Consider the following 27,541-nt stretch of genomic DNA (forward strand, 5'->3'; position numbering starts at 1 on the left):
TTCTTAATGGCATGTGACATGAAGACACAACACAACAACAACACAAATTATTCTTAAAGATGCCTATCTGAAAGTACCTTTTACTTTAATAGACAGCAGAATTTCATCAACTCTAAATCACACATCCATACAGCAGGGTGCACCAGTCAGCCCTGGCATTAAAGCTTTCAACTTCTGATTCTATTGATTTTTTTTTTTTTTTTTTTAAATTACTCAAGTGAAAGGCGATAATGTGTGCCCACATTGAACATGGCTTCTTTCCATAAAGGTAATAACACCAAATTTCTGATTAATTCAAGTAGGTCTGTGAATATAATATAGTGATAATAATACAACCTTAAGGCAAACTTTACAATAACTGCCCTTTAATGGCCTGTCTGACTTGCCTTACTCGCCACATTGCCTGACAACTCTGACACTAAAGACCAGTGAAGAGTAGCAGTGCTAATCTGCATGCCATATAGTCAAAGGGTATTTTATTTTGCTCACCAGCTAATATACTTTTCTTGGAGTTTCTTCAAGAGTTTTCACTGGTGCAGCCTTTTTGACTGAATTACAACAATCTGAAATTATATGAAACCCTATTAAAATATTATACAATTTGAAATAAAACTTTTAAAGCAACAGTTTGACAATTTGGTGAATAAACATATTTGCTGTTGTGCTGAGTGTTACATAAGAAGATTTAAATGACCTTAAGTTTTGTCAGGTGACTAGGAGAGACTCCAGAAAGTCACTGCTTCTGGCCAAGAAGTCCAGCACATAACGCCTCATAAAACTGCAACTTGTCATTTTACATTTCAGTTTTTGTGTTGATTAAAAACAAGATATAACATGTGGAGGATGGATGCTGTTACCATTAGACAGAACCGGGCTAGCTGTTAGCTGGCTGCTGCCTGTAGCTCCATCTTTAAACAACCCTCTCATCCAGGTGTCTGCCAGAAAGCAGAAATATTTCCCAAAATGCTGAACTTTTCCTTTAATTTCACAAGACTCACGTTGCATATTTTTGTACGACATCTGCAATAAAACCATTCTTCACTTGCACGCTTAACCCCCACTTACTGCTTTGTAAACACCATGTCATCACCATATTAATTAGCTCTCTGAACCTGAGCGAAGGGAAGATCAACATTTGTGTCTCATTCTGTTTTATGAAAAACTTTAAAAGTGTCAGTATTGCTATTGTAATCAGTTCTATTCAACTTCAGATAGGGAAATGAGGACTTCACATGGTGACACGTATTTATGAATATGTCAGGCAGTAGTTTTTCTGATAGTGGGAGTGTTTGCGCAATTGTGAAATAAATCGCAAACAGTGATGAGCGACAGGCTTACAGAGCATTTTACAAGTCTGCTGGAGCAAATTCGTCAGACTGACCCTTCAATGCTACTTCGCCTGAAAACTCAGTCAAGACAGCCCAGTTCAGGTTAGCACATGAGCACAAGATTGCACACACACACTTGTGGGAATCTCACATCCAGTTCTATTCTCTTTCATGTATCTCACACACATGTCCACTATCGCATGCTGTGTAAAGTTCATTTGATAAAAGCTCACATGAGCCACTGCTCCTTCTCTTTGTTGAACTCTTCTGCCCAGCGGCGGGTCAGCTCCAAGTAGTGATCAGGTCCATGTGGCTGATAGTCCAAGTACACACGTGTCACTGTTTTTTTAGGCACCGCCCTTTCTATCTGAGTCCCCTCGTGCCATTCATTAAAAGATGTGATGGTGACAATCTCTGGCCTCACGTTGAGCGCCGCCTGCAGGGCCGTCTCGTAGTAACGGCCGTTCACTCGGTTGCGTGTGTTGTGGTTGTTCCATGGCCGGATGCTGGTGTCAATGTAACCAGGCCCCACACTGGGGATGAAGAGGAGATTGTTGCCGTCACAGAAAGCTTTGATGGCCTTCCAGTTCTGGTGAGAGGAGCCGAAGGAGAAGCCGTTGGAGGCAAAATAAGTGTACATGCCATCAAAGCCACCTGCCAGGATGTCGTGCTTATGGCGCTCCTCCACAATCAGGGCAATGAAGATGGAGTCATAAGCTGAGCCGCGCACACTGTGGGAGCCAGTGGGAGTCAAAAATTCAGACCAGGACTCTGGGGGAGTTAAGTAGGAGTCATAGATGTAAAACAGAGGAAGACTCTTCCCTGTGCTGGAGGTGAACTTGTAGAAGGCTCCATGGTCCCCGTACCTTTAAGACAATAATATAGTAAGTTAGTGCTGATATTTCTTAGGAATAAGTGGATATTTTGGCTTGATAGCACTTCAACTCCTGAAGAAGCCATTGTCAGTCATCACAAACGTATGTCCTGCAGCCAAATATTGTTAAAACCAACAGAACTTTATTTTAAATTCAAGTGGAAAACCACAAGTTTCTTAAAATGTCAAATTTGGTTGGGCAGATTTTGAGGAAGTGCAAGTGCAAGTGATGCAAGAAATGGAGAATACTGAAGTTCGAAGAAATGGTGTAGCTATACAAAACATAGGTTTGACTTAGGATAAAGAATACATACTAAGTGATGTTGTCTTGTCAGGACATTGTGTAGTACAATGTGTAAAAACGAAAATACTACATAAGGGGAAACAAAAGTGGAAACTGTGTATTAAGTGGTTAAGAATAAAAGTTTGAGTAAGATTTATCATCTGAGTATCATGAATTTCCAAAGTAAATTAAATGGAAATCCAGCCAATAGCTTCAGGATACCTTGTCATGAGCAAATATTCATTGACAAACTGACCAGTTGGTGATGGTTTACCTTGCTCTGAACCAAAGTGTTGGGCAGACACACCAGTCATCACCAAGCTAATACCATCACAATCAAGGCAGAACAGGAAGATTTGCTTGTTTTGTCTTGTTTAAATTTCTTTGGGGGGAACTGAATATCTGAGGGGTTTGGGCTTTTGAGTTTGTATGTACTTGACAGATGCTCCTTTCCAGAGCAACCCCAGTACTAAAGGTTGAGGGAAAAGCTTTTGCTTCAAAAACTCATTCATAAAACATGAAACTAGCCTTATATAATCAGGAATGCTTACTTAAAGTATTTCAGTTTTGTGACTCCTGTTCTTTTAACTATGCATGAAATCTTAATGGCCTTCCATTTGAGTTGACACAGTGATGGAGAGGTGCAGCCAGACAAGTGCCCACCTGTCAATGATATACTTGATGTTGTCATGCACGCTCTGGTCGTTGCGTCCTCTGTATTGTTGGATGTGAAATGCAACCTGGGGGAAACATGCAGACAGACACATGTCTTATTAGGTTTCATTCATCCTATTAACTGTCATTAAAAAAAGATGCTACAGTCAGCGCTTACAGACGACCTTAGCAAGTATTGACTATGAATCAACAGTTTCTCCAGGGGAAGTTTTCATTGAGGGTTGACAATTCAAGCACCCAGCATATTATATTATAGTCAAAGGTTGTTATAGATAATTGGACCCTTAATTCCTCCTCACAAAAAAAAAATGAGGAAAAGAGCACTACCATTTTAATTCTGCATAACAAGTTAGTCATGCACTGTTTTCACCATGTGTGGCCCTCAAGCATAGCATGATATGTGGTTTCTGTACCCTTGTGTCATGTTACAGACTTGTTTACAGGTTCTCTAAAAACCTCTGAATAAAAGAGTACAACACTGACTGAGCACAACCACGTTATTTTTACACAGATCCTTTTGGAAAGCATACGGGTGTAAAGAACCATGTTTTCACCCTGTTTCATTTTCCTGACAAATTCTGTCACACTCTAGAAGATGTTTTGTTTTTTTTTTACCCTGAGTGGTGCCTCTTAGGAGACCTCTGTTCAGACACTTAGATAACAGCTGTGTTAGAAATGAGTATTTGCAATTGATGAACAAAAGCAGCAGAGGAACAAGGCACCTGAAGTGACATGTACACAAAAAGTTGAATATTATAAAAGGCACGACCAGAGAATTCAGTGACTGTGAATAATGCATGATCAAAGTGAAACACTTTTCTTCTCCAGCAGTGGACAACCACAGGGAGCAATGTGAAGGAAAATGGCTTTTTAAAATGATGGAAACCAACAGCTACTAAATGAATGCAAGATTTCATCAGCTGAACAGACACAAGGTTGACTGAGCCTACAATGTATAGCTCGTGACTTATTCCTGATACAAACCATGTGTACAGCCTCTATCTAGTCCAGTATTTTTGCTTAAAAAACAGACATTATCCAGCAACAGATTAAAATGAAAAAGCAGTTTTGATCACTGCATTTAATCTTTGTTAGCTATTGTAATTGCATACAAATTGTCAGCTAAAATGGTTTGCAGAGTTTTTCTGCGGAAAAACATCTGTTGGCAAGTATGTGAATATCCCATTGACCATGAGTGTACCAATGGATTAAGTAATGTTTGGAATAGACTACGCCCTTGCAAATTGTTTTAAACTGCAGATGTCTAAACTGTCAGCTCGAAGCAAGAAAACAGAATTTCTTATGCCTCTAATGAAGATGCTAAGTGATTTTATGTGCAACAAAATGTACATTTTGATGGTGTCAGACACATTCTGCTTCCAAAATATCAATTCTAATAAAGATAGAGGAAGATGGATCCCTGCCATCTGAAATCAGTGTTTATGAGGCCATAACTCTCTGGATTTCTTGCCCAGTAAAGTGAGATCAAATATGAACCTATTTTGAAAAGCTGTGGGGCATTAGATGATATGAAGCCACATAATAATCATCGACAGATGTGGGTGGGGGGGGGGGGGGGGGGGGCATCATGCTCTCCTATTCACTGCAGCAGAGTGCAGGCTACTAAAAACTCAGCTCACTTCCAAACACAGTGGCCCATTACTCTGTGGTAATTTAAAAGTAAATGAGACCGAGCCGACGCATTTTAATACCTCATAAACATTGACAGCATGAGCCTGGAACGACCCCAGCATGATTTATGCTGAGCAGATTGGAATTTAGTGGCATGTCGTGCAGAAAGCACTAAAGAAGGGATGTCAGCAATCACGAAGATAAAGGTCCAGATCTTAATAACAATTAGATGAATTTCAACAGAACTGAAGATTTCTTTATTCGAGATTGTCTGTTTCATTCTGTAATCAGAGCCAGTGGACGCACATTCTAATGTCAGGTCACAAAATATTGAACATTGCTACGCGGTGCATCTGGACACAAGAAAGTGTGGCTGATGCCATCATTGGGCACCCATGGGCCATATTCCCTTGTGTACATGCAACTACATGGCCTACTTACTAGATACAACTTTTACATCCCCTCAGGGCACAGATTGTTCAGAGGCAAACTGAGTCATGGGACCCATGATGCACATTTCTCCTCTGCTCCTTCCCTCCTGCACCCAGCTTCTGACCCCCACCCTGTCCCCACCAAACCGCCCCCACCCTCCCCTGGGCAGAAGGACTATTTCAGCTCCTCTTCAATCTGAGGTCGGGCAGTAACACTGCTGTGGAGGCTCCATGTGATCTGCTCTTCAAGCCAACAGCCATACACAATACACGATGCACGAGCTGTGTGTGGGTGCTGCTGAAACGCTGCTCAACTTATATAATAAGAAAAAGTACATTGCTTTCTTTTGTGGTGTTACACAAAGGAGGATCAGTGTGTTTTTAGCACTGTGTTGTGGGATTGCCAGGATTTGTTTTTAGCTCTGTTCTCGCTTCCATTCATCTGTATTTGAACTAGTGAATATGCAGTTAGGCCAAATATGTAATTTAGTGTATTTCTAAAGCTACATTTGCCACTATAGGTGTATACAACCCCATACACCCTGGAGGCCCAAAAGCATGTCATGTGGTTTTCAGTAACCAGTAGAAGGCTCTGTATCAAAATCTACATTTTATTTGCTCTAATTTGTTTCCATGTTATTTGTTCTGTTTCAAGCACTGTCACTTCAATTTATATTAGAGCTACAACAACTGGTTGATTGATTAGTCAATCTACAGATATTTAATCAGCAACTGTTTTTGATAGCAACTGTTTTTTTTCCCCAATAATCCTTTAAGTTGCTGAAACTGAAACAAGTACTCTGGTTCTGGATTCTCAATGTGAGGATTTGATGCTTTTCTTTGTCACATGAGATCTAAACTGAAAATCTTTAAGGTTTGGACTGTAAAAAAAGATATTTCAATACATTTACATCTAGATTTCTTACGGGCATTTTTCATACAAAACCATTTATTGATTAAAAATAAAAATAAAAAATTGCAGCCCTAAGTCATCTTTGCTCAGCAAATTTATGCCCAAACGCCCCTAATAGCTTAATCTGGCCACGAATCATGAATGGAAAGGTTAACGCCATATTCATGCCTCATGAAGCTACATAAAACCACTGTAAAGGCTAATTCACATGCTCCCTTTGACTGCTCTGTCAACCACTTAGTTAGGAAGCACTCGGCTCATTGTCATCCTTGTCCCCAGTTAGGAGACAATTCAGCACAGGACAAAAAAGAGTGGAGATCGAGATGGAGACTAAAGCAGACACGGAAAGATATTCTATCCCTCTACTCCCTCTTTCTCAGAAAAAAAGCATGGTGTGTTTTAGACCAGGAGAGTTCTCCAAGGGGTTCATTCCCCCTGGTGTTTTCTTTCTTTCTCTGTATCATTTGTGCATCTTCTTCAGACATATAGCATTATTTTTGTGAAATTAAAGACTGTCATGATGTTTCAAAGCAAAACTGCTCACATATTCTCTTAAGCAGCTCTCAGATTAGCTGGTAGCCACTTTGCTACTACAAACAGATATGTGTGTTTCCTGTATCCAGTTCCGATACATTTTTGGGTGTTGGCACTGCTCCTGTGGGACCATCTGTCGCTGTCCTTCTCACTTGGGCTTCCCTCCCTCCTTTTAGCCTGCCTTTCAGTCGAAAAGAGCAATGACATTATTTAATGTTGTTGCTATTTAAAAAAAAAAAAAAAAAAAAGCATTATTAGTTCCAAATGATCAGAGCCAAAGTTCTTTACCTTGTCAGCATTTTTCCGAAATTATGCAAGAAGAAGCACTTCAAAGATAAATGTCCTTCTGTGCAGAGGGAGTGGGAGGAGTTCATCAAAAACAAGGAGAACTGGATGCTTAGAAACCCTGCAATCAACATGCTGCTGTGCACACAATTTTATTCTAAAGCTTTCTCTGCTCTGCTCTCCGGGTATGATCTTCCTAAAACACAAAGATGAGCAGTTCCTTTTTATTTCAATGATGTACTAAAAATGTTCGGTTGAAAGCATGTCACAGTCTGTTTTTACACACACGCTTCCTCCGCGCTTTTTATGAAAATGTCATGCTAGCTGTGTCACTGATGACAATAAAGCACGGCATTAAATTCAGTCTATTAGCTTCTCTCTTGACAGCATTCTGTGTAAAACCTCATCAGCTCAGAGTTGCATATCTAATCCTGTCGTTCTTGCTGTGCCCTCGCAGAGATATTACGTTATATCTTTGCCTGCAGCCTAACAGCAGAAAACAGATGTGATATCAAATCTGACAGGCTGGCCTAACAAACCTACTGCCTCTCGTCAGAGGGGATGAGGTCAATATGTGTCACATTGCTGCTGGAAAATAAATTATCTTTATCTCCACATCAGGATACAAACTCTGGAATGATAATGAACTGCGTTATAATGATGATCCTCCCAGTTTCTTTATTTGCAATTAACCTTGGTGATAACTTTAGCAAGATGTAAATACAACTTGTTTCTGTGTGGGCGTTTATTATTATTATTTTAATCCTATACCAAGCGTATTAAGGTAAATAAATACAATTACATTTGTGGCCCTGCTGACGTCACCACAGATACATGAAGCTTATTCTGTCATTCTGATCTTTTTCACAATTTCTCATATACATGGACAGGTGTGGCCTCAGTTTAACATTTTATTTCCAATGAACTAAATAATTTTCCATGATCACCTATTGCAGTTTCCCAAGTGACATCTTAAAATGTCTTGTTTTGTGGCATCAACAGTCCAAAACCCCAAAATGTACAATAACATATGACAAAGAAAAGCAGTAATTCCTTATATCCAAGATGCTGGAGAACGTTTAACATTTTTCACTGTTTTTGCTTGAAACGAGAAATTATTAAAACAATCGAATATGAAAAAAGGTGCAGATTTTTTGCTCAATCAACTTATTGATTCATCAGTTTTTCGTTTCAGCTCTAAAAAATATAATAACTCAAACAAAACCTTAAGCTGATGCTTTGTACTTTGTTTTTCCTTTTCAGCAAGGACCGGTAAAGGGTTTATCTTGTTCCTGGCCCCCTAGCATGTCATCCATCTGATTTATCTTTACTTAAATATGTAGTGTGTTGTGCAAATGCTGTTGGTGCATTATTAATGGCACCTGCTTTGACATAAGAAAACTCTTAGAAGCCAATCTCTCTTATATGACATTTCAAATTCAGTCATACAGAAAGAACAACCCCTGAGTAGCTTTTGATCAACACATAAGCACATGAACACATTATGTACTAGAGAAATTTTTACTGGGGAAGTCTAACCAAAGAACCTCAAACCCTTATCACTGTGTCTATCAAAAACAACTATGTCATTAAAGATAGTGTCATATTCCTATTCTGTCTATCGGAGCGTCTGACATGAATTGTATTGTATTACGAGCAAGGGTTCACTGTAAAAGTTTAATAAGCCTGCAATACGGTGACGGGAGACAGAGGGGCCAGCATGGACGGTAGTTATTTTCTCCATCGTACCATTTTCCGACCTAATTGGCAAGTGGTCATGTGGTTGTGCTACTCCCCCCCCCAATGTGCTCCCAAGCTCATTGAGTCCTCACTGAACAAGTGATCCAGCAGCAGAAGCAGCTCTTTGACCCGTTTTTCACTCTGATGCTGGGGATGTCACTGCAGCTGCAAACATCCAGAGTCAAATCCCTGAGTAGCAGAGACAGCTTTGCAGGAGACACAGCAAAACAAGTTGAGCTTCAGCAGCTCTCAATTGTACTCTCCATAGGCAAAAGGAAACTGCAGCTTCCATGTATAACTCATCTCAGCACAATGGCTGGTTTGTGATTACTATCCTGAGCAGCGTTAAGCTCACTGTTCACCTCTGTGAAGCATCAGTTATCATTTCCCAGCTCTTGTGTCACTGTATCGTGTATTGTGTATCTTGCATCACAATCATAGCTAGTCCAAAAAAGATGATAATCATATTTACTCATTGAACTTCTAGCAACCATTCAGAAAGAAAGTATTGGGTATCTCTCCATGAAATGACACTAAGACAAGCTAGAAGTTTTATTTATAGATTGGGCTACTTTAATACTACGTAGCACATTGTGTGCGTCAGTTGTAGCCTTTCTGCAGTCTAGTTTGTAGTGCGTAAAAGGCACAAATGAAGTTGGTAAACCTGTTGCCAGACATCCCCCTTTTTTGCACACAAGCCTGATAATAATGGTTACTGCTTTTCAACCCTTTTGATTACAGCCATTACCCTGGACTCAATCTCAAACAAAACTGCTCAAGTTTTTTTGGACTTTTCCTCCACAACAACACATCTATTGGACTAAAACGTGGATGCTTTTTGTTCATTGGAATCTTATGGTGCATTTGATGCATTTTTAAGCCCTTCGACATGTTTTGTATCCAAAACAACCAAAAAAGTAAGGAGCAACTTTGAAAAACAGTTGTTCCAGTGACATGGGGGATCCTAAAATGCTTTGCAGAGATAGAATCTGGAAACTTAGAGCCTTCAAATTTAGGTATTATTTGTCAGGAATATGTGAAGATTGACTCCAGTACAGACCAAAACACACCTAAAGTTCTTCTACCAAGGCCAAAGCATCTTATGGGTTGACTATGATTATGATGCACATAATATTTTGTTGTATATCTGTTCATCTTCTTTCCCCAGATACACTTTATAAACACATTTTGACTTTAATATTTTTCTAATCTTAACGCAAACTACTGTTGAATGCTAGAAGGAAGCCAATAGTGTAGACACTGTTACAGCTAAGGGGTAGACAAAAGAAGTCGTTACAAATATATACAGTAGTTGCTGTAGATATTTACGCAGCATATTAAAAATATTTTACATCTTGCAAATCAATATATCAGATCATAAGACATACAGTATATCTGCTGTCTGTCTTCAATATACGGACAGAGACGGTAAAGAAAGTCCAGCCACTTGGAACAGTCTGCAAAAGGAAATTAACCTGATGAATTTGATATCTCTTGCAGCATTCAAGATAATTGTAAAGTCTAAAACTAATTACTTCTATTGTTAATTGATTGTGTTTTTAGCCTATTTGTTGGATTATTCTAGCATTGTGTCTTTTTAATAATGTTTATCTGTTGTCTAATTTCATATTTTTTATTTGTTGTCTGATTTTGTATTGTTTTGTCTGCAACTTTTTATGCTGCTATCTTGCCCAGGTCTTCCTTACAAAAAAAGAATTGTTCCCTGGAATTTACTTTGCCCACTGCAGAGTCTATATCAGCATTATTGGTGGAAAACCAACAGCTCCATCAACAGTTGTTAAGCTAAAATGGACAAATCATTGAAAAAATCAACACTCATTTTCTAGGGTGTGTGCAGTGAAAACTGAGCTGAATATCATGCCTCAGAATAGATTTGTTTCATTGCTCTCTTTTGGAGCCATGGACTCTTTCCTGGCTTTGTTACAGGTATTACACACATGCACAGGCAGACACACACACGCACAAAATGTGCTGATGCCTTTTTACCTTGAGGTTGTGTCTATATGCAGCATCCAGTACAGCTGGTACCAAATCCTCAGCGGGTTCCCCGTTGTCGTCAGCCAGGCCGGGAGGATACCAGGACAGGACCAGAACCCCTGGAGACGCATGGAAACACACAATCTGATCATCTATTCAGGACCATGGCCACTGATTAATACTTCAGAGAGCACAGATCTGCTGTGAACCTGTGTCAAAAACGCACATGAACTTCTAAAAAATATGCTGTTGGAATGATGTATGGATTTTAATGTTGATTGTAAAAAATGATGACAAACCTGTGGGGAGAAAAGGGGGGTGAAAGTCTTTTGCTTCCATTAATCTACAGTGACATTTTAATGCAGCCCTTCACACAGTTTTACAGACCCATTTGAGATGACTGAATGAAGTTGTGCTTTTGTTAAAAAGCATTAAAAATTTCTAACCAGGTGATCCATTAGGATAATTACTATATTTATTTTTCAGGAATCTGACAGATGCTAGTAAGGTTTTAGGGAAGATGTTGGGTGGATGATGAGACAATGGGCCCTTGGGCACAGATATGCAAAAGCCCCTTGACCCCTACTACACAGGAAAAACAACTTAACGACTATGGACTATATTGTTCTGCACCTCTTTGTGGACATTTTGAGTCCCTTTGTAGTCGTTTTTGCTTCTCTTTGGGGGTCACTTTGCATCACTTTGTGGTTGTTTCACAGCTCTTTATAGTCATTTTTGTCTTTTTGTAGTTCTGTTCATTAATTCATCCATGGCTGTCCAGAGGAGTGTTGATGGTTTTTATCTGCCTATCATCCATATTCTGCACCTGAATGATGAATACGCATCTGTCATTTTGAGACTATTTATTGTGTCTTGTTTTAGTGGCAATCTCTCTGCATAGGTCGAGTTTGTGACAGCTCATAAATTCCAATAGAGAAATGCTTGTTCATGCTCTGATGCAGGATGAGAAATGGCGTCATATCGGCCACAGTGGTGCCTGGCACCAGAGAGGATCTGGCACATTGAATGTGCACTCAGAGCTAATTCATTAAACTCATGTCTTGTTGCTGCAGAGCTGTCGGAACTATGAGATTACAATACTCCACTACGTCTGTGTGTATAAAGAATATAGCTGCTGCTAGTCATTTTATTTATGGGCCTCTGAAGTGGTAGAGGATCAGTTATCAAGCCAAAAGAACTATTTAGACCTGGGCTGGCTGTGGCGTCTAATTAAATGGAGTGGTTTAACTATGCATTGCGAGTCTGTCCTCCCGTGCTCCATCTGTCAGTGCGGTGAGGTTCCAGAGGGTTGGATGGTCTGGTCATCATTCCAGATGGTGTACAATAACCTACTGAGCCGCAGGACAGAAACATCAGGGCCTATCATGTGTTGGCTGCTGATGGCTGGACACATGGGGCTGTTACTCGACACCAGACTACAGGACTCTGCTGTCTTTTACAGAAGCCATACAAGTTTTTTAAAGGACTAACAACATACTGTGCCTATTAATATTTCATAAGACATCCCAAAAAAACTGATCTAAGCCTGGAGTGGAGATAAGGGACATTAGGGCTGAGTGATAATTGATTGCCTTACATCGCTTCTTTTCTTTTTCTTGTAACTATGAACACAATACAACTTATTACACACCCTTTAAATTAAGATTAATTCTTTGGAGATTTTAAAGCTCTATTATTATTATTATCATCAAGTCCGTCATTTGATTATTGGTTGTCTGACTTTAAATGTCTCCTTCTCAAGTGTCTTCTTAAAGAACAGAGAAAAGATCTTGATCTGAAAAATATGAAAATATTACCATTATTTAACTCTCAGTCGAAACATGTCATAGCCCAATGATATGACCATATTATGTGTTGTTTTGCCTACAGTATATCTGATGATTTAAGTAAAGGTTCCAAAACAGACAAACATAGTTATTTAAGTTTTGTTTGTTGTTTTTTTAACATTTGTTCAAAGTTTTTAATATCAGGTTTAAAAATAAATAGCCTAGACCCTAATATTGATTTCACCTTTATTACCCAGCTCTAGGAGACATGCAATGTGGAAAAAACAAACAAAAAAAAAAACACGTAACTGAAACACACTCTAAAGTTTCCTGTCTAAGTTTGAAACTGTGATAATTTTGACCTAAAAGTAGATCTCAAGGTAACTGAGTCTTCCAGAGTCATACAGTTTCTCCCTGTGCTGCAGGGGAAAGCGCAGCAGCAGATATCTGGGAACTCAGTTGAGTTGAGCATGTGGGGAGCTGTCCAGCGGATATGTGGTGCTGAAAATGTTTACTGCCCCTCAAGCGAAAAGGAGGCAGCTTTGCGCTTGTAGAAGCCAGATTTCTGTGCAGCTGCTGAGCAGGAAAAAAAAACAAAAAAACAAAAAACCACAACACTCAGCTCTTCTCTCTCCAAGAAATTTCTGGGTGCCCTATGCTCTAAACTGTACCTGCTGCAGAGGCTCCGATCTGCTCCATGTGGGACTCCAACACGTCCGGGTCCCTGGAGCTGTACGGATTGAGTTCGGGGTAGAAACTGGAGCCGATGTCTTCAGGTGGCATGTGCCTCCCTCTCGGGTAGCTGGACGCGATTTTGGGGTCCCAGTGTGGCACCAGGATGTGGTCCCAGTGAATGTACTTGCCATCCATATGTGGGGTGCCGTACCAGATGTAGTAGAAAATATGAACGTCATAAAATATGGTCCCCTCGGGGCCAGAGTTGGACAAAACTGCTTTGGTGTTGCTGCCAGCCGGACGGGCTTGACCCGGGGACGCGGTGGCATCGCGGGACACGGAGCGCCGGTCCACCTTCCCCCCTATCATCGGCAGGAGCTCCAACCCCGGAGCCAGGTCCGAGAAGCCGTCGCTGGGCTTCAGGGTCCTCAGTCCCATCATGGTCCCAAAGATGAATATCGTAAAGAGAAACAGAGCTATGCAGGCTTTCCTTCGTAGCCGGGCCATGTTTGGCTGGAGTGGCATAAGCTGCAGACTGCGTGAACGGGACGAGGAGCGCAAATAAAACCTCTGTGTGTGTGTGTGTGTCCTGTTCTCCGTTTCCCCCGCACCGAGAGCTCACCTCACAACCTGCGAGCTGCTCTTCACGGCGGCTACATGATTCCAGTCCGGTGGCGGCGAACTACTTGAAGCGGTTTGCTGCGGGGTTTATAACTTTATTTTGAAGCTTCGTGTTTTGCATTCTGCTGAGCTGCGAGGTCTGCCTCTGAGAGAACTGCCGGGAATTTCGTCCTCCAACGCCGTACCCAGCTGGCTGCTGGCTGAATATATTCCTGGTGATGTAGATCTCCAAGCTGTCGCTCTCGAAACCGCCTTAACGCCTCCAGGCTGGCTGATCCTGTCCCGCCCAGGAGCTCACCCACCCCCAGAGTCACTGGGCAGATGACCGGCGTCGAGATGCAGAGCGATGCTCTCCGGTAATGTCAGAGGGATTTTCCAGCCTCCGTGGTTGGTTGTTCCTGTACACAGCGCATTTTGGATACCGAAGAGGCGGGACTCCCCTGATCTCCGCTTCCCCTGTGCATGACAGGCTGCGGATACTTGCGCAGACAGAAATATAACGTTTACGATTAAAAAAAAAACAAACAAAAACAAACCATTAATGGTGCAGATCAGCAGGAATCAAAGATCAAGATGCCGGGCTTATAGGCCTACGATCTTGTCAATATATCAGAAGTGACATCACCGTGATTCATCACAGCGTCCGAGTCTGATCCCTTCTCCGGAGACACAAACTAAAGTGTCAGAATATTTCCCTAAGTTCAAACTCCAGTGTTTGATCGCCTGACTCTCATGGTTCTTCTGTGCAGTGACTTCAGAGATATACTGACATCTAGTGGTCATTTTATAGAACAAGCGTCAACTTTACCATGCTGCTTTCAGGTACTGCCGGAAATTGACCTTCTACATGTCTAGCTGTTGTAACGTGCAGACTTACGAAAAGATTTATTTATTTATTATTGGTTTTATAATTTTTCCCGCGCTGGAAACCAGCCAAAAAAATAATTTCTCCATTTGTTTCTATAGTCATAACAAGCAGGTTATAATGTCATTTAATAAACCAACATTGAATAAGGTGGACGAGCGAGGAGGTTTATTGGAGAGCAACATGTCATCAGAACCACATCTTACTGTTCGCTTCCATTCTCATAAAGAAGGACAAACAACCTTAAAAACGGTAGATCGGCTAAATTGGGGAGTAGCAGAGCGTTTAGCAAAGTCGCAATTAGAGGCAGCCATCTTTGCAGTCCATTAGCTTGTTGCACCTTGGCTTCAGTCCAACTGAGAGAGACCCAAACGCGTTGGCTTCCGGCCAAGATAATATGAGGCAGCACTTGGAGGCACTGAGCGCTCCGCCGGAGATGGTCTGACTTGCTGACACTTCACTGGACTGTTTCCTTGTCTAATCTGCAGTGAAGTCTGAGCATAGATGAATGGGCACATCCCCTCATGCGACCTGGGGTTGATTCATTTGTTTTTCAATCCAAAAGCCCATCTAAAATAACTAACGTTTTCAGACATTTGTCCAACAAAATGTACAATGCCAAGACAGTAAAACGGATTGTAGAGCTCTGCTGTCAATGTGGAAAACGGACACAGGAAGCAGCCTATAGGCCTTTTTTCCTTTATAACATCGTGAAAATAGTCAGCTTTAGGAGATGCAAAAGTAAAAGAGTGAAATTCTGATAATATTAAAGCGAAAAAAAAGTGGAGAAAGCTAAAATGTCAGTGTCAGTTTTGCGCCTTTGTGGTGAAGAAGATGCTGCTGTGTTTAAGGATCGAGGTCATTCGCTGTAACTTCTAGCTTTCTCTGTTGCAACAGATTTGTTCGTTAAACTTAGTCAAGTTTTTCACGTTATTTCAAAGAAATTATTTTTTAAAACGTCAGGAAGCAGATTATAGATAGTTCAGGAATATTATCACGGGCTATGTAAATACTTTTTCAGACTAAAATAAAATACCACAGGGGGAAAAAAAGCCTCCTCCAGACTGGAAATCTCTCTTGCCCTCTTCTATCTATGCGTCTCAAAATAAAATATCATTTTCCAGTCCAACTTAATAATAGCTAATAATAATGAAGAAATAATTATTAGGTTAAAATGACCCGTAAACCAAACAAGGAAGAACCAATGACATGAATACGTTCTTAGATTGGTTAAAAAATAGTGCGTTTCACGGGTGTGTTCGGCTTTACAGAAAAATGTCTCTCATAGCCTGCATTAAGATTTTTCCTTTTTCATATCTGCCATTTCCACTGGTTGTACATTATTATATAATCACTCTCCCTTCAAGAAGCCTGTTTATAACCACACTTGTTCCAACTTTTTTTTTTAAAAATGTCTTGAAATCACCCACTTGCCATTTTAAGGCAGTGGTATGGGGCATATCCTTCCCCGATCTATGCTCTTACCATTTATGTCGTTTGGGAAACTTGTTTAAGGCCACGCATGCACAAGCACTTTTGCGGGTCCACAAGGGGTCGTCGTGGTAGTTGCGATGAAATCGACAGGTCACCTCTGACACGTCCATCAGGCGGGTTGTAGGTGCACAGAGGTGGAGCTGCAGTTTCACACGTAAAAAAAAAAAAAACGACTCGACCCTTCACGTCATTTGCAAGTTAAATGTCCACAGATTACAGTAACTAATTCTACTGATGAATCATCCTCCCACACATTTGAAGATCGACCACTGAAGTCGACTATTCATTTGTGAAACGCACACATATTGTATTTTAAAAAAGTAGAATAATTTAGTAGGGTATATGTGTAGCCTATTTTACATTCAAAAACAATGAATTACGTGTGCATTCGGTTGTTTTATGCTACCGTGTGTGTAAACAAATTATTATTATTAATTCTGATAAATTAAGTAATTTTTTTTTTTTTTTTTTGGTTATTTCAGATTTATTAGACTCTGGGCTCGGTTAAAAGATTCACTTTCCTCTGTCTTCGATTCATCCATCATCCCACAAGGACACAAGTCAACATTTTAACATGATGTGATCAATCACTATTGATCCGTGAATTCGTTTGACCAGCCCGGCTTGTTTTCACGCTGCCACCTTGATTTTGTTTGTTTGTGTGTGTGTTTGTTTCTTTAGGGTTTTTAATCATACTTCAGTTCAAGTCCTCTTTCATTTTCTGCAATAGCTGTAACTCATCAGCTCGGTGGTTTGACTCGGTGCAGCAGTTGCTCCTCTGCTGCATGCAAAGAAAGAAAGAAGAAAAAAAAAAAAAGAAGAGAGCAAACCCTCCCCCCCTCCACGTTTCATCTGGATTACCATTACAAACCTTTCTTTGGCATGTTAGGACAGCAGCTAACCAACTCAGTGATCACAAGGAAAACGAGTGCACACATTGCAAGAGACAAAACATGAGTTAACATGCAACACTATCTCCTCCTGATCAATTGATTCCTAATTAAGATCATGTGAGCTTTAAAACTGGTAAAACCAGGCTTTCCTCTCATTTCCTTCTACCTATTCCCACCCCCACTTTGGGTGCATGTCCTGCAAGCATGTACATAACATTTTAAAGATCTAGTAGTAGAACTGTAGCCTAAAATCAGGTAATGTCAATCCTGTCCGTTTTAGTGTCATAATTTAAACCATTTGGACACAGGTCATTTGAGAAGTAACTGAATAAAGGCAGGTTTACCACTCTCACACATGTCCCGCACATATCAGTGCTGCAAATGACAGCACTTGTTAAACTCCTCACTGAACTCACTAGAAGTCCTGATGGGAATACCATGGAAAATATTTTAAGGACATTTCGTTAGAAGTGATTGGTCACCTCCCACATTTGGGCCCTTCCATCACACAATATTCAATCTAATCCCTGGGGACTATGATTGTGAATCACGTGGACGTGACCGAGAGAGAGAGAGTGTGTGTGTGTGTGTGTGTGTGTGTGTGTGTGTGTGTGTGTGTGTGTCGGATTGGAAATGGTCATTCGTATTGACCAGCAGAGCTGACCACTGCAGGGGAGCGGAGGACGTGTTTTCAGTAAACAAAGACAGACGCGGCAGCGGTGAACACTGGGAGTAAACTGGCCCTCAAACATGGCAGAAGGTATGTTGGGAGCTTTTTTTTTTTTTTTTTGGGTGGGGGGGAGTTATCTCTGTGAATGATTGAAGTGCTTTCTGAAGAGGCTGGGTTTCCTTGCATTGTGTTTGAGATTTTTTTTTTTTAAGAGGGGGGGGGGGATTCTTCAGCCAAAAATTCTGCCCGGTGACCCCCCCACCCCTTATTGTTTAGGGGGAATAGGTTGCCAGCCCTCTTTTGTTTACCCCCTCCCACCCCCCTTCTCCCGCTTTCCCTCTCGCTGCGCAGCTTCTGCTTTCCACAGCATTTTGCATGAAAGTGGCGATCTGTGAGGATTACCCAGTTTGAGGGTTTTAAAAAAAAAAAAAAAAAAAAAAAAAAAAAAAGGATACTGTAGCTTGGGTGCTAATTTGGACTCAAGGCAGAGCTGAAGACATGGGCTCCGTTTCTAACCAGGAATTCCCAGGTTGGGTAACAAAACAAGCCGCTTTTCTTTTTAAACGACTTAATTAAGCTGTTTTCTGATGGACTGTCTCTCTGATTGCAATGGCACATTTTCCAGTATTGTTCACAAACGTGATCTGCAATCCGTGTGTGAAGGCTCTTGAGACTTTCTGACACCACGCAGCCTTTAAGATCACTTATTTTGCACAAACTCGTGGCACAAGACCGCTGCTCAGCTTCATTAAACTGATCTTTCAATCGAAATGAAGCCAAAAAAAAAAAAAAAACCCTCCTAAGCTTGTTACTTGTGTCTTCATTTCATCGATCCGTATTGATCAGTGATGCGCACAATGCGAGAGAATGAGAGGAAAACTTTTATTTTTTTTATTATTATTTATTTTTATTTTTATTTTTTTACGGCTTTTGTACCTTGTTGAAATTGAGTACAACGTCCTTTCATTTGCAACAGTGCGAGCTGGGTTCATGCAACTTTACGCACACTTCTCATTGCAGGCGTGTGTAAGACCGAGGAGGACGAAGGACCGAGCACCGAGGAGGATTCACAGTCTCTCCGCGGGGTCGGCGTGTGTAAGTGGTTCAACGTCCGCATGGGCTTCGGGTTCCTGTCCATGACCGACCGGGAGGGAGTGCAGCTGGACGAGCCGGTGGATGTGTTTGTCCACCAGGTAGGGATCACCATCTGAGCTGGAAGTTCAACCAATGTGGCAAGACTGCAAAGAGGTTCCCTCTAAACTCGATAGCATCCGAAATATTTAGGTGTGGAAATGTCCTTTTCCCCTTTGCAACAGCGGGAGCGATATTGCCCCACCTGTTTCCAATGTAGTTTAATTAATTTAAGACCCCCACCCCCCACCCCCAACCTAATTAGCTACACGCTGCATTTAATCATTAGCGTGATTAAATAAAATACAAAAAAAAAAAAAAATCTAAAGTGAACAAAAATGATCGGTTTAACTGGTTTAGACTGGTGTTTTTTTTTTTTTTTTATTCAATGGTGGGTGGTGGTGTTTCTCCCTCAGGGGAGGACGTGTTGCTCTGCAGGCCTCCCTCATGGTCTTTCAGAGGGACACTGATGCGGTCTACTCAATTTGTTAGGCTGAGCTCTTTAAGGATAAATTCACGGTATAGATCCCACTGCGTGCTTTGCAAGCTGCATGAAATCTGCTCCTCACTGTCTGGTTCACTTTAGAGCATGAGTGGATTTCATGTTTTGCCACTCCTCAGGGCATGTGTTGACAAAGTGGAAGCTTTTGAGACAATTCACAAGTTATCTGGGGTAATTTTTTTTTATCTCAGTAAAGACAGCATAACCGGGATAACTGAGCACTTCTTTTTAAGGTTAAAATATGCATTTTAAACAGATTGTTTTGTGTTATACCCAATCATTTATTTATATAAGTCTGTCCTCAATGTTTTTTAAGGGGTGTGAAAATGGTCATGCTATTGGATAGATGAGTATTGAAGTTTTCAGTCAGTGATGTTCTGATGAAATATTTCGTTCTTCACTTGAGGTTTTATTGGTTCTTTCTCAGACTGAAGAAATCAGAGAAATTTCTTCATTTCGTCCAGGTTTGACCAAAACCCTCACCCACCTTGTAAAAGTGGTGATGGTGAAGTGGGAGGTATGGATAAGGAGGTGGGGGTGCGTTTCCCTCCTTCTTCTCATGTGAGTGAGCGCCTCCACTGCTTGTCTGATAAGATAAAGGCTTAGCATGTGAATGAGAGGAGTCCCCACTAGCTGCTCATTCACCTCAAGGTTCCTGTCATAAAGTGATTAAAGACTCTTTGCTGTCTGCTCAATCCCCTCTGTGTGTGTGTGGTGTGTTAATACCAGGTTTAAAGAGCAAAGGCGACCTTCAGTTTTACTTTAGGTAAATTGACTTGCCCACACACTACCAGATCTCTCCCAGACCTGCAGCCGATATTTCTCTAACAAAGTGCATTTTCCTTTTTTAAAGATTGAACTTAATTTGCTGTCAACACATTCATATGAAAGAGGCCACTGTCATCCACTGTTTATTCTCATTAGTTTGCATGTTCTCTCACTCAAGCGGCTCTTACTCGCTTCTGTTTTCCTGCAGTGTGTTCTGCTCATGATGATACATACAGAGAGATTATATTGTTCTGAGGAACAGTTGCAACTGAAATATTGTTTGAGTGTACACAGGAAGTTGTGTGCTTGATTAGTCATTTTGCAAACCAAAATGTGAGTTGAACCGGAGATGGAAACTTACAGTTTGGTGCTCCAGCAGGTAGACATTTAAAAGACATTATAAAGAAGTGGTTGGTGTCCCTACAGGTTTGATGCCAGCTGCTGTCATATGCTGCTTCAAAAGTCCAAAACAAGTTGATTAGTGCTCCAGAAAAGTTGTAACACTGCTTTACCTCAGCAATCATCTCATTGTGATTGTTCTCATTTCATCCACAAGAAAACCAATGACTGATTTCCTTCTCTGTCATTAGAAAAGTTAGACACACGTGTGTCAATGATAGATGTACAGGGGTTATGGCAACGTAATGGGCTTTAGCCCTAAAATTAGTGGCTGCATGTCAAGGAAAATTAACTCCCTGGGTCCACCGGCCTTTGTGCAGGTGGACAATAGAGCCATGCATCTGAATGAAGCACCCCTCGGCCGTGACCGAGCCCCTCTTTGTCTCAGCTGCAGTCCTCCTATTGTCCCTCACTGCTCTGATGTCTTTCTCTATCTCACTGGGCTTCCAGGAACAGAGTTTACAGTAGACCCCTCTGGTAATGCCTCAACTTCAGGTCGCACATCCAAGTTTAAAGGCCCCACTCCGACCCTGTACCTATATGGGTGTGTATGTGTGTGCTAATAACTTGATGTGGGCATGTGGCCTGTGAGGGTCTGTTAGAGGGGTGGGGAAGGTCACACATGGGAGAGGAAGTGGGTTAACGGTCACCAGGGCAGAGAGGCATGATGGGATTGGGGCTCTGTGGACATCCATGTTGCCACTCAAATGTCATGGCTCACCAGTTGTGTCCTCACAGCTCAGGACTTTGAGGCAGATGCTCAACTGTGTGTGAACATCACGGGTTAGAGAAGATGGGGCTTTTCTTTGTTTTTGTTTTTTGTTTAATTGCAGAAGGCGTTGCTAGTTTGCAACTCACTAGAACCACTGGCAGTGTTTGTAATGATTCCAACATCAATTTTGAGATCTGAAGTTTCCTATCTGGTTGGGAATTTACTTCTTGCATCTTTTTAAATTATAAACTCTATTAAAGACATCTCCTGTTGGATTTGACTTAAAACAGACCCTTTGAGAAGCTCAGTTTGATTCCTAGTGGTTTTGGCAAGCACAGAGTGCAGTCTGTAGCTAACAATTGATAGACAGATATGACTTTACTTAAACATTTAAGAAAGAAAAGGATTTATGTCTATCAAAACAAACCTGCCACATCACAGATCTTTCTTCCTATGTCAACAGCCAGTGGTGGCTGACAATGTGGTGACAATTTAATCTCTCAGTCTCACCAAGGGAATTACAGAGAGGAGTTCCCCATGTTGCGTTAACCAGTCTCAAGGTTTTATCCTCAAAACCACACCACACCTTCCTTTCCTTCATTTGTTTTTTCTCTTTCTGGCAATCGGAAATGTTTTTTGGCAAGACACTAGTATCAAGAGGGACCACCTTAAAGGTCGCTTCAGGTGAACATTTAATGAATATGCAGGTAAGCATGGGGTTAGGTTATTGTTTACTCTCAACATGTTCGAACCACCAATTCTATTGTTGCTCCATTGTTGATTAATTAGAACTCTCCCATGTTGTTGTTCACGAAACACGTTTCTTTCATATAAAAGATGTCACATATTCAAGAACTCAAATCAAAGGGAGATATCAATCATTTGTGCTTTCCCTCAGCTTTTATCTTCCATGTCTTTCTGCCAAACAACTATCCAAGGAATGTCACCCTGACCCCCAACCCCCCAGAGAAGCTACGCTGCCTTCTCACCCCACCCCCAACCCTAGCATTAACCCATGCATCCTGCAGTTTAGGGTTAGTGGTCAGTGTGTTGGTCGTGCTATTTGATGTGAGGGAAAAGAAAGATGGGGGGTAGCAGTGTGGAATGCTGTTCCTCCAAAGGGAGGGGGGTTGAAGGTTATCCTCATCAGGTTTACCACCCAAACACAGTGAAAAGACAAAGCAGCATTAAGGAAACAGTGCCTTTTAATGCAGGGCAGTGTGTGTACTGCTCAGTAGAGTGGGAACAGCAAGCTTTGTAATGCTTGTTTATTTATCAGGTGAGATATAATGATCACCTTAAAATACCAGACACCTGATAACACCCATCAAGACTCTTGTTGGTGTGTGTGAGTGGCAGGGCTTGAGGGGGCTTCTCAAGGGTCAAATGCTGTGTTGCATTTACCTAGGAAGTTGGATGTCAGAATGATGTCACACCTGAGTTGACCGAGTTCTAGTACAGCGGATCAGAAGCTTGTTATTGTTGTTATTGTTAGTAATACCAGCTGATAGCTGAGAGCATTACTCTGTGTTTTGTGCATACAAACATCATAGCAACATGTTCATAGAGAGGAGTTGGACAGTATTGTGTGTGAGGCTGATTTAATTAGATACAAATAAGGCAGAGGTGCTAATAAACAGTGTATTAATACAGCTTTCACTTGTGTTGATGCGCAGAGCAGCCATCTTGGAGTTTGAGGTCAGGATTGGTGAGGTTCTTCTGACTTTTTGATTTGGAAATCTTCAGGGTGCATTCCAGTTGACGTTCTTGACTGGAAACTTGGAAATTTGACTTCCCAGTTGAAATGGAACACACCAATGGACTCCACAGGCTTATTTGTCCATTTGTGATTTGGCTCTTTCAGTCATAGTTATCATGAAGAAATACAGGGCTTTACACACCACAGAACGGGAGTTCCCCAAACCCCAAACAATAATTTTGATGCTGAATCCTTTTCCTGTGTTCTCTTTCAGAGCAAGTTGCACATGGAAGGTTTCCGCAGCCTAAAGGAGGGCGAGGCGGTTGAGTTTACCTTCAAGAAGTCATCAAAGGGCCTGGAGTCTCAGCGAGTTACAGGACCAGGTGGCATCCACTGTCTGGGCAGCGAGCGAAGACCCAAAGGCAAGAAGGTCCAGAAGCGACGTTCAAAGGGAGACAGGTAAGCAAGGATTAACTGTGAGAGAACAGGAAAGACAATTTTATTTTTACTCCTTTGTAATACATCAGTGTCAGATTAAAAAAAAAAAAAAAAACACAGGTAAAGTGGATAATAATATTTGCCTCAGTGAGATGTTGGTAAAATGGTGCACCTCATTATTTTGTCTTTCTGCTGCTATGTTGGATAAAAACCCATGAATACCAGAAGGCATTTTGTGAAAGGTCAAGCTGCAGAACTCTTAAAATAATGAAATCCCAAACCCAAGGCTGCTATTCATTAATGCTACCAGTACAACATAACTAATTTCACACAGTAAAGTATACTGAGAGGAACTCATACAGTTTCCCTCCACAGTATATGTAACAGCTACAGATCTCCATAAACTGCCACTGTTCTGTGGAAACCATTCATCTCCAAAAACAGGAGTGTTTTTAGCTTTGTGATAATGCATTTTCACATAATTCAGTTGGGTTTCAAATGGTTTATCTTAAAAAGTATGCAACGTGGAAAGAAACACATTATTTATATGTGTATCAAAAAATAAATAAATAAATAAAATAAATCAATCAAAATCACCAAATTTTTAGTGGACAGGGCTAAACCATGCACCTTTACATTAAGGGCCTTATTAAAAAGCTACACAGCTCAACAAAGAGTCATTGTTGTGTCCACTTTGGATCAGATATACAATGGTGTTTTAGTTTCACTGCATTTTCCTTCCTTTTCCTCAACCCCCACCTCTAGCCCTAGCAAGGGTCACACCAGCAGGCTTGATGTGTGACCTGGATCAATAACTGTTTAAATCTGCTGGCCCCAAGTGAATTCACACCCAATGACTCTCCCGCTCTTCCTAAACCTTCTCTACCAAAGTCCACACTCAAACTAATAATTCAAAGATCACAACTCAAATACCATAAACATTAATTGCTAGAAGTTCTGAGCTTGTTGATGGTCCTTGATGGTGCTGGAAAAAATACAATTGCAAAAGAGGTGATTTTTTTTGTACAGCATTTGAACTGAACTGTACATAATTCTTGAAAAATAAGAGCTAAATTTCATGAGTCCAGGTCCTGTGAAAGTTACAAAGATGGCAAAAACTGAACAATCAATCAGCAAATATACAGTATCATTATTCCTGAAGCATTTCTTCTGAAATGTTTCATGCCAAGTCAACAATGTCTCTCTGAGTGAAAGAAAAAAGAAGGAGCAAATGGGGCCTAGATTTTTTGGTCCTTCTTTGAATATCAATATAGCACAGGGTTAGAGGTGTATCAACTTCACCCCCCTGTCAGTTGTGATTAGAGCCAGAGAGTAGTCAGTGTGAGAACAGAGATCATTACTGCCTCAAAGAGTCCTGGGAGGCCTGCTGTGGCTCAGTAACTCTCTCTAGACCACACTGATCCATAGATAAGATATTGTTACCCTCTAGTGTATTTCATTATGCAACACTGGACGGTGATTCATGGATTTGTGTATGATTGATTGATCATATTTATAGCCAATAGTTGGATATCTTTAGGACAGGAGTAGACAACATCATGTTTGATGCCAGTGTAGTGAGCTGCTGTTTTTCAGTCCATGTTTCATAGACCACCTTTGTGAGTGTGTGTGTATATATGACTGAGGGAGGCAAAAAAGCTCCTGTCCATTTAATTGATAACAGATGCAAGAGCCTGGGCAAAGGGGTGAAAGGTCACTGTTGCCATGGCAGCAGCATATGAGTAAATGCAAGAGGGCTGGGGGCTGGGATGGGATTGGGGGTTTTAGAGGACTGAGGAGAGGGTGGAGGGGTGGGGGTCAGGGTTCAGAGGTCATTACTGCAGCTTTTTTAGACAAAGGGGCCACTTCCCCTTTCGTCCACTTGCCTCCTGACGGATGCTGATGTAGAGAGCTTCTGTGATGTAACAGTATAGACTTCGACGCCAGCCCTATGGCCGATGCTACAAAGCTGCTCTGACCCCTTGGAAGCCGCCCTGTCAAAATCTCATCTGCTGCTACAGTGGTGGCAGGGGGTACGCAGTGGCACACACTGACCGCCCCACGCCCACCACCCATCTGTCTTCCGCCCCTGCACGCGTGGCCATTCTATAGATTGTGTTCAAACAGAGGTGGCCAATGGCACCCCTGATGTCTCCCGCTGACCCCTCATAGTGTGCATTTCTAAAGTTCAATGCCGATGAAACGGATGTCTTACACAAAAGAGTCCAACGGGAAGCTTTTGGCAGTGACAAACTGACAAATAGGACAAGCTGTTCATGATATTTGACATAATACATGCCACGGAAACCATGGAAAAATAGGAGCCCTGCCACTTTAGTCTTGCAATTCTTTACTATGCTTGAATATTTACCTAGAATATCTTACTTGCCCTACTATTTATAATTTTTGACCATTTAAAAACATCAAGATGTGCTTTGAGATGTTCAACCTGGTGTGCTCCTCAAAGAGCAGTGTGGTGTGACCTGGAATGCCCTTTATGCAAACACAAAGCCAAGTCACACCCAGTGTAATGTTGCCATCTAGTGGCAAACAGGTGAAACATAAATTCCCTTTTATACTCAAAATAGGATGGTGCAGGGTGATGTATGTACAAAGTTTGACACCAGTTTGACACCTGTTTTCACATCCATCACAAAGTGACTCAGTTCTGCTTTATATGGTCTTTCAGCTCATTGCTTTGGTTTTCTGGCCTGCAACATTATTGCTTTGGTTCACTCTTAACTGCAATCATAGTGTTGTTTTCAGCCATAGCAGGCAGCTGTCTGAAGGAAAAAGGTCCCAAAACCAATTGTATATTACCTGCTAAGCATCAAACAGCACAAAGACAAAGTAAGCAGCAAGTTGGTGAACACAGTGGAGCATTTAGCAGCTTAAGAACCAGATATTTCCCTTGTGAGTAAGTGGAGACCAAAAACAGACCTAAAGGAGATGGAATATTGGACTTACATTTGCCAAGTGACCAGAAACATGACTCCAAATGAATGCTAATGTTGCTCTATAACGACTAGAGGTGTAAATAGGCAATCATTCGCTTTAAAGTAATCAATCTCAACTCAAATGTTGATGGTATGGCAATGAGGTGGGCTAAAACAATTATCAAAGGTTAAAGCACACATTGTATCTGACTGAATGCTATCTGCTTTTGTAGGTGCTACAACTGCGGAGGCCTGGACCACCATGCCAAAGAGTGCAAGTTACCGCCACAGCCCAAGAAGTGCCATTTCTGCCAGAGCATTGACCACATGGTTGCCAACTGCCCAATCAAAGCACAACAGTCCTCACCGGGTTCTCAGGGAAAACCATCCTCCTTGAAAGGAGATGAGGAGGAGCACAGCCACTCGGCACTGGCCCCCGAAACCTCAGATTAAACGATGAATCGGGCAACACTGATGCCGGGGAAGCACAGAGGCCAATCAAACTGCTTTGATGGTGAGATGGGACACATGACCCCCTTCCACCTGTTGAAGCTGCTTTTGGAACTACCTCAGGTTTAAAAGATTGCTCATGAAGAATGTTGCTGAAAGTTTTTTTTTTTTTGTTTTCATTTGGTGTAACACTCAGGAATACTGCTGTATTATTGCACTCAGGACGCTTTCTTAATGTTTGAATCACTGCTGTTTTTTGAGGGTTTTGAGATTGTAGTGAGTAATGCCATATAACGGATTATTCTGATTGATGGTTTTTGTAGAATCTGCGTTTTTTTTTTTTTCTCCATGTGATACTGTGCCTCTCCTGTGGGCATTATACCTCTTGTTTTTGCATAATACTCAGCCGGTGTGTTTAGTACGGAGCTACAATTTCACTGCCTTACCATTTAGTCTTCTTCCTGACTGTTACACCTCACTATCCGACAGGACAGAGATGTAACAGTTAGTACCTCTGTAATGAATGTTAGCTTGCATATCGCATGGGGAATGGGAGGGTTGATGAAAACACATGGGATGGGTTTTAGGGTATAGCTATAGGCAAATAATTGGCATCTGCCAGTATTGCAATTGACCATCCAGTTTCCCTGGGGCCAAATGAATGTCAGGCCAGAAGTGGTTTCCAGCTTTTGGTCAGTTATTTTGTTGTCATTTCATTATTTTCATCCAGCATTTTGCTGGTTGTCTAAAGGTCCCCGATATACCTCATTGGTGCATGTTTGGTCTGCTACTAAAATCTGTCATCCGA

The 27,541-nt window shown here is 41.4% G+C and overlaps 2 protein-coding genes across 3 annotated transcripts; one reads left to right on the forward strand and one right to left on the reverse strand.

The window, feature by feature from the left end:
- Positions 1-178: 178 nt before the first annotated feature.
- Positions 179-13,802, reverse strand: LOC139613308 (glycoprotein endo-alpha-1,2-mannosidase-like protein). Its single transcript, XM_071469853.1, has 4 exons — positions 13,152-13,802; positions 10,703-10,812; positions 3,149-3,225; positions 179-2,194 (listed from the first exon to the last, which is right to left on the reverse strand). Exons 1-4 carry the CDS (start codon positions 13,678-13,680, stop codon positions 1,558-1,560), a joined length of 1,353 nt encoding a protein of 450 aa, XP_071325954.1. The 5' UTR covers positions 13,681-13,802; the 3' UTR covers positions 179-1,557.
- A 3,847-nt stretch (positions 13,803-17,649) lies between these two features.
- On the forward strand, positions 17,650-26,849 carry lin28aa (lin-28 homolog Aa). Of its 2 annotated transcripts, none has more exons than XM_071469868.1 (4): positions 17,650-17,788; positions 18,719-18,891; positions 23,184-23,368; positions 26,517-26,849. In XM_071469868.1, exons 1-4 carry the CDS (start codon positions 17,779-17,781, stop codon positions 26,734-26,736), a joined length of 588 nt encoding a protein of 195 aa, XP_071325969.1. In that variant the 5' UTR covers positions 17,650-17,778; the 3' UTR covers positions 26,737-26,849. The 2 variants fall into 2 exon arrangements, with proteins under 2 accessions (XP_071325969.1, XP_071325968.1); XM_071469867.1 differs by lacking the exon at positions 17,650-17,788 and adding an exon at positions 18,027-18,227.
- The last annotated feature ends 692 nt before the right edge of the window (positions 26,850-27,541 follow it).

The sequence above is a fragment of the Trachinotus anak genome, unplaced genomic scaffold (genome assembly GCF_046630095.1).
Source record: "Trachinotus anak isolate AG129_WGS33_773 ecotype Australia unplaced genomic scaffold, CSIRO_AGI_Tana_v1 ptg000032l, whole genome shotgun sequence".
NCBI classification, from domain to species: Eukaryota; Metazoa; Chordata; class Actinopteri; order Carangiformes; family Carangidae; genus Trachinotus; species Trachinotus anak.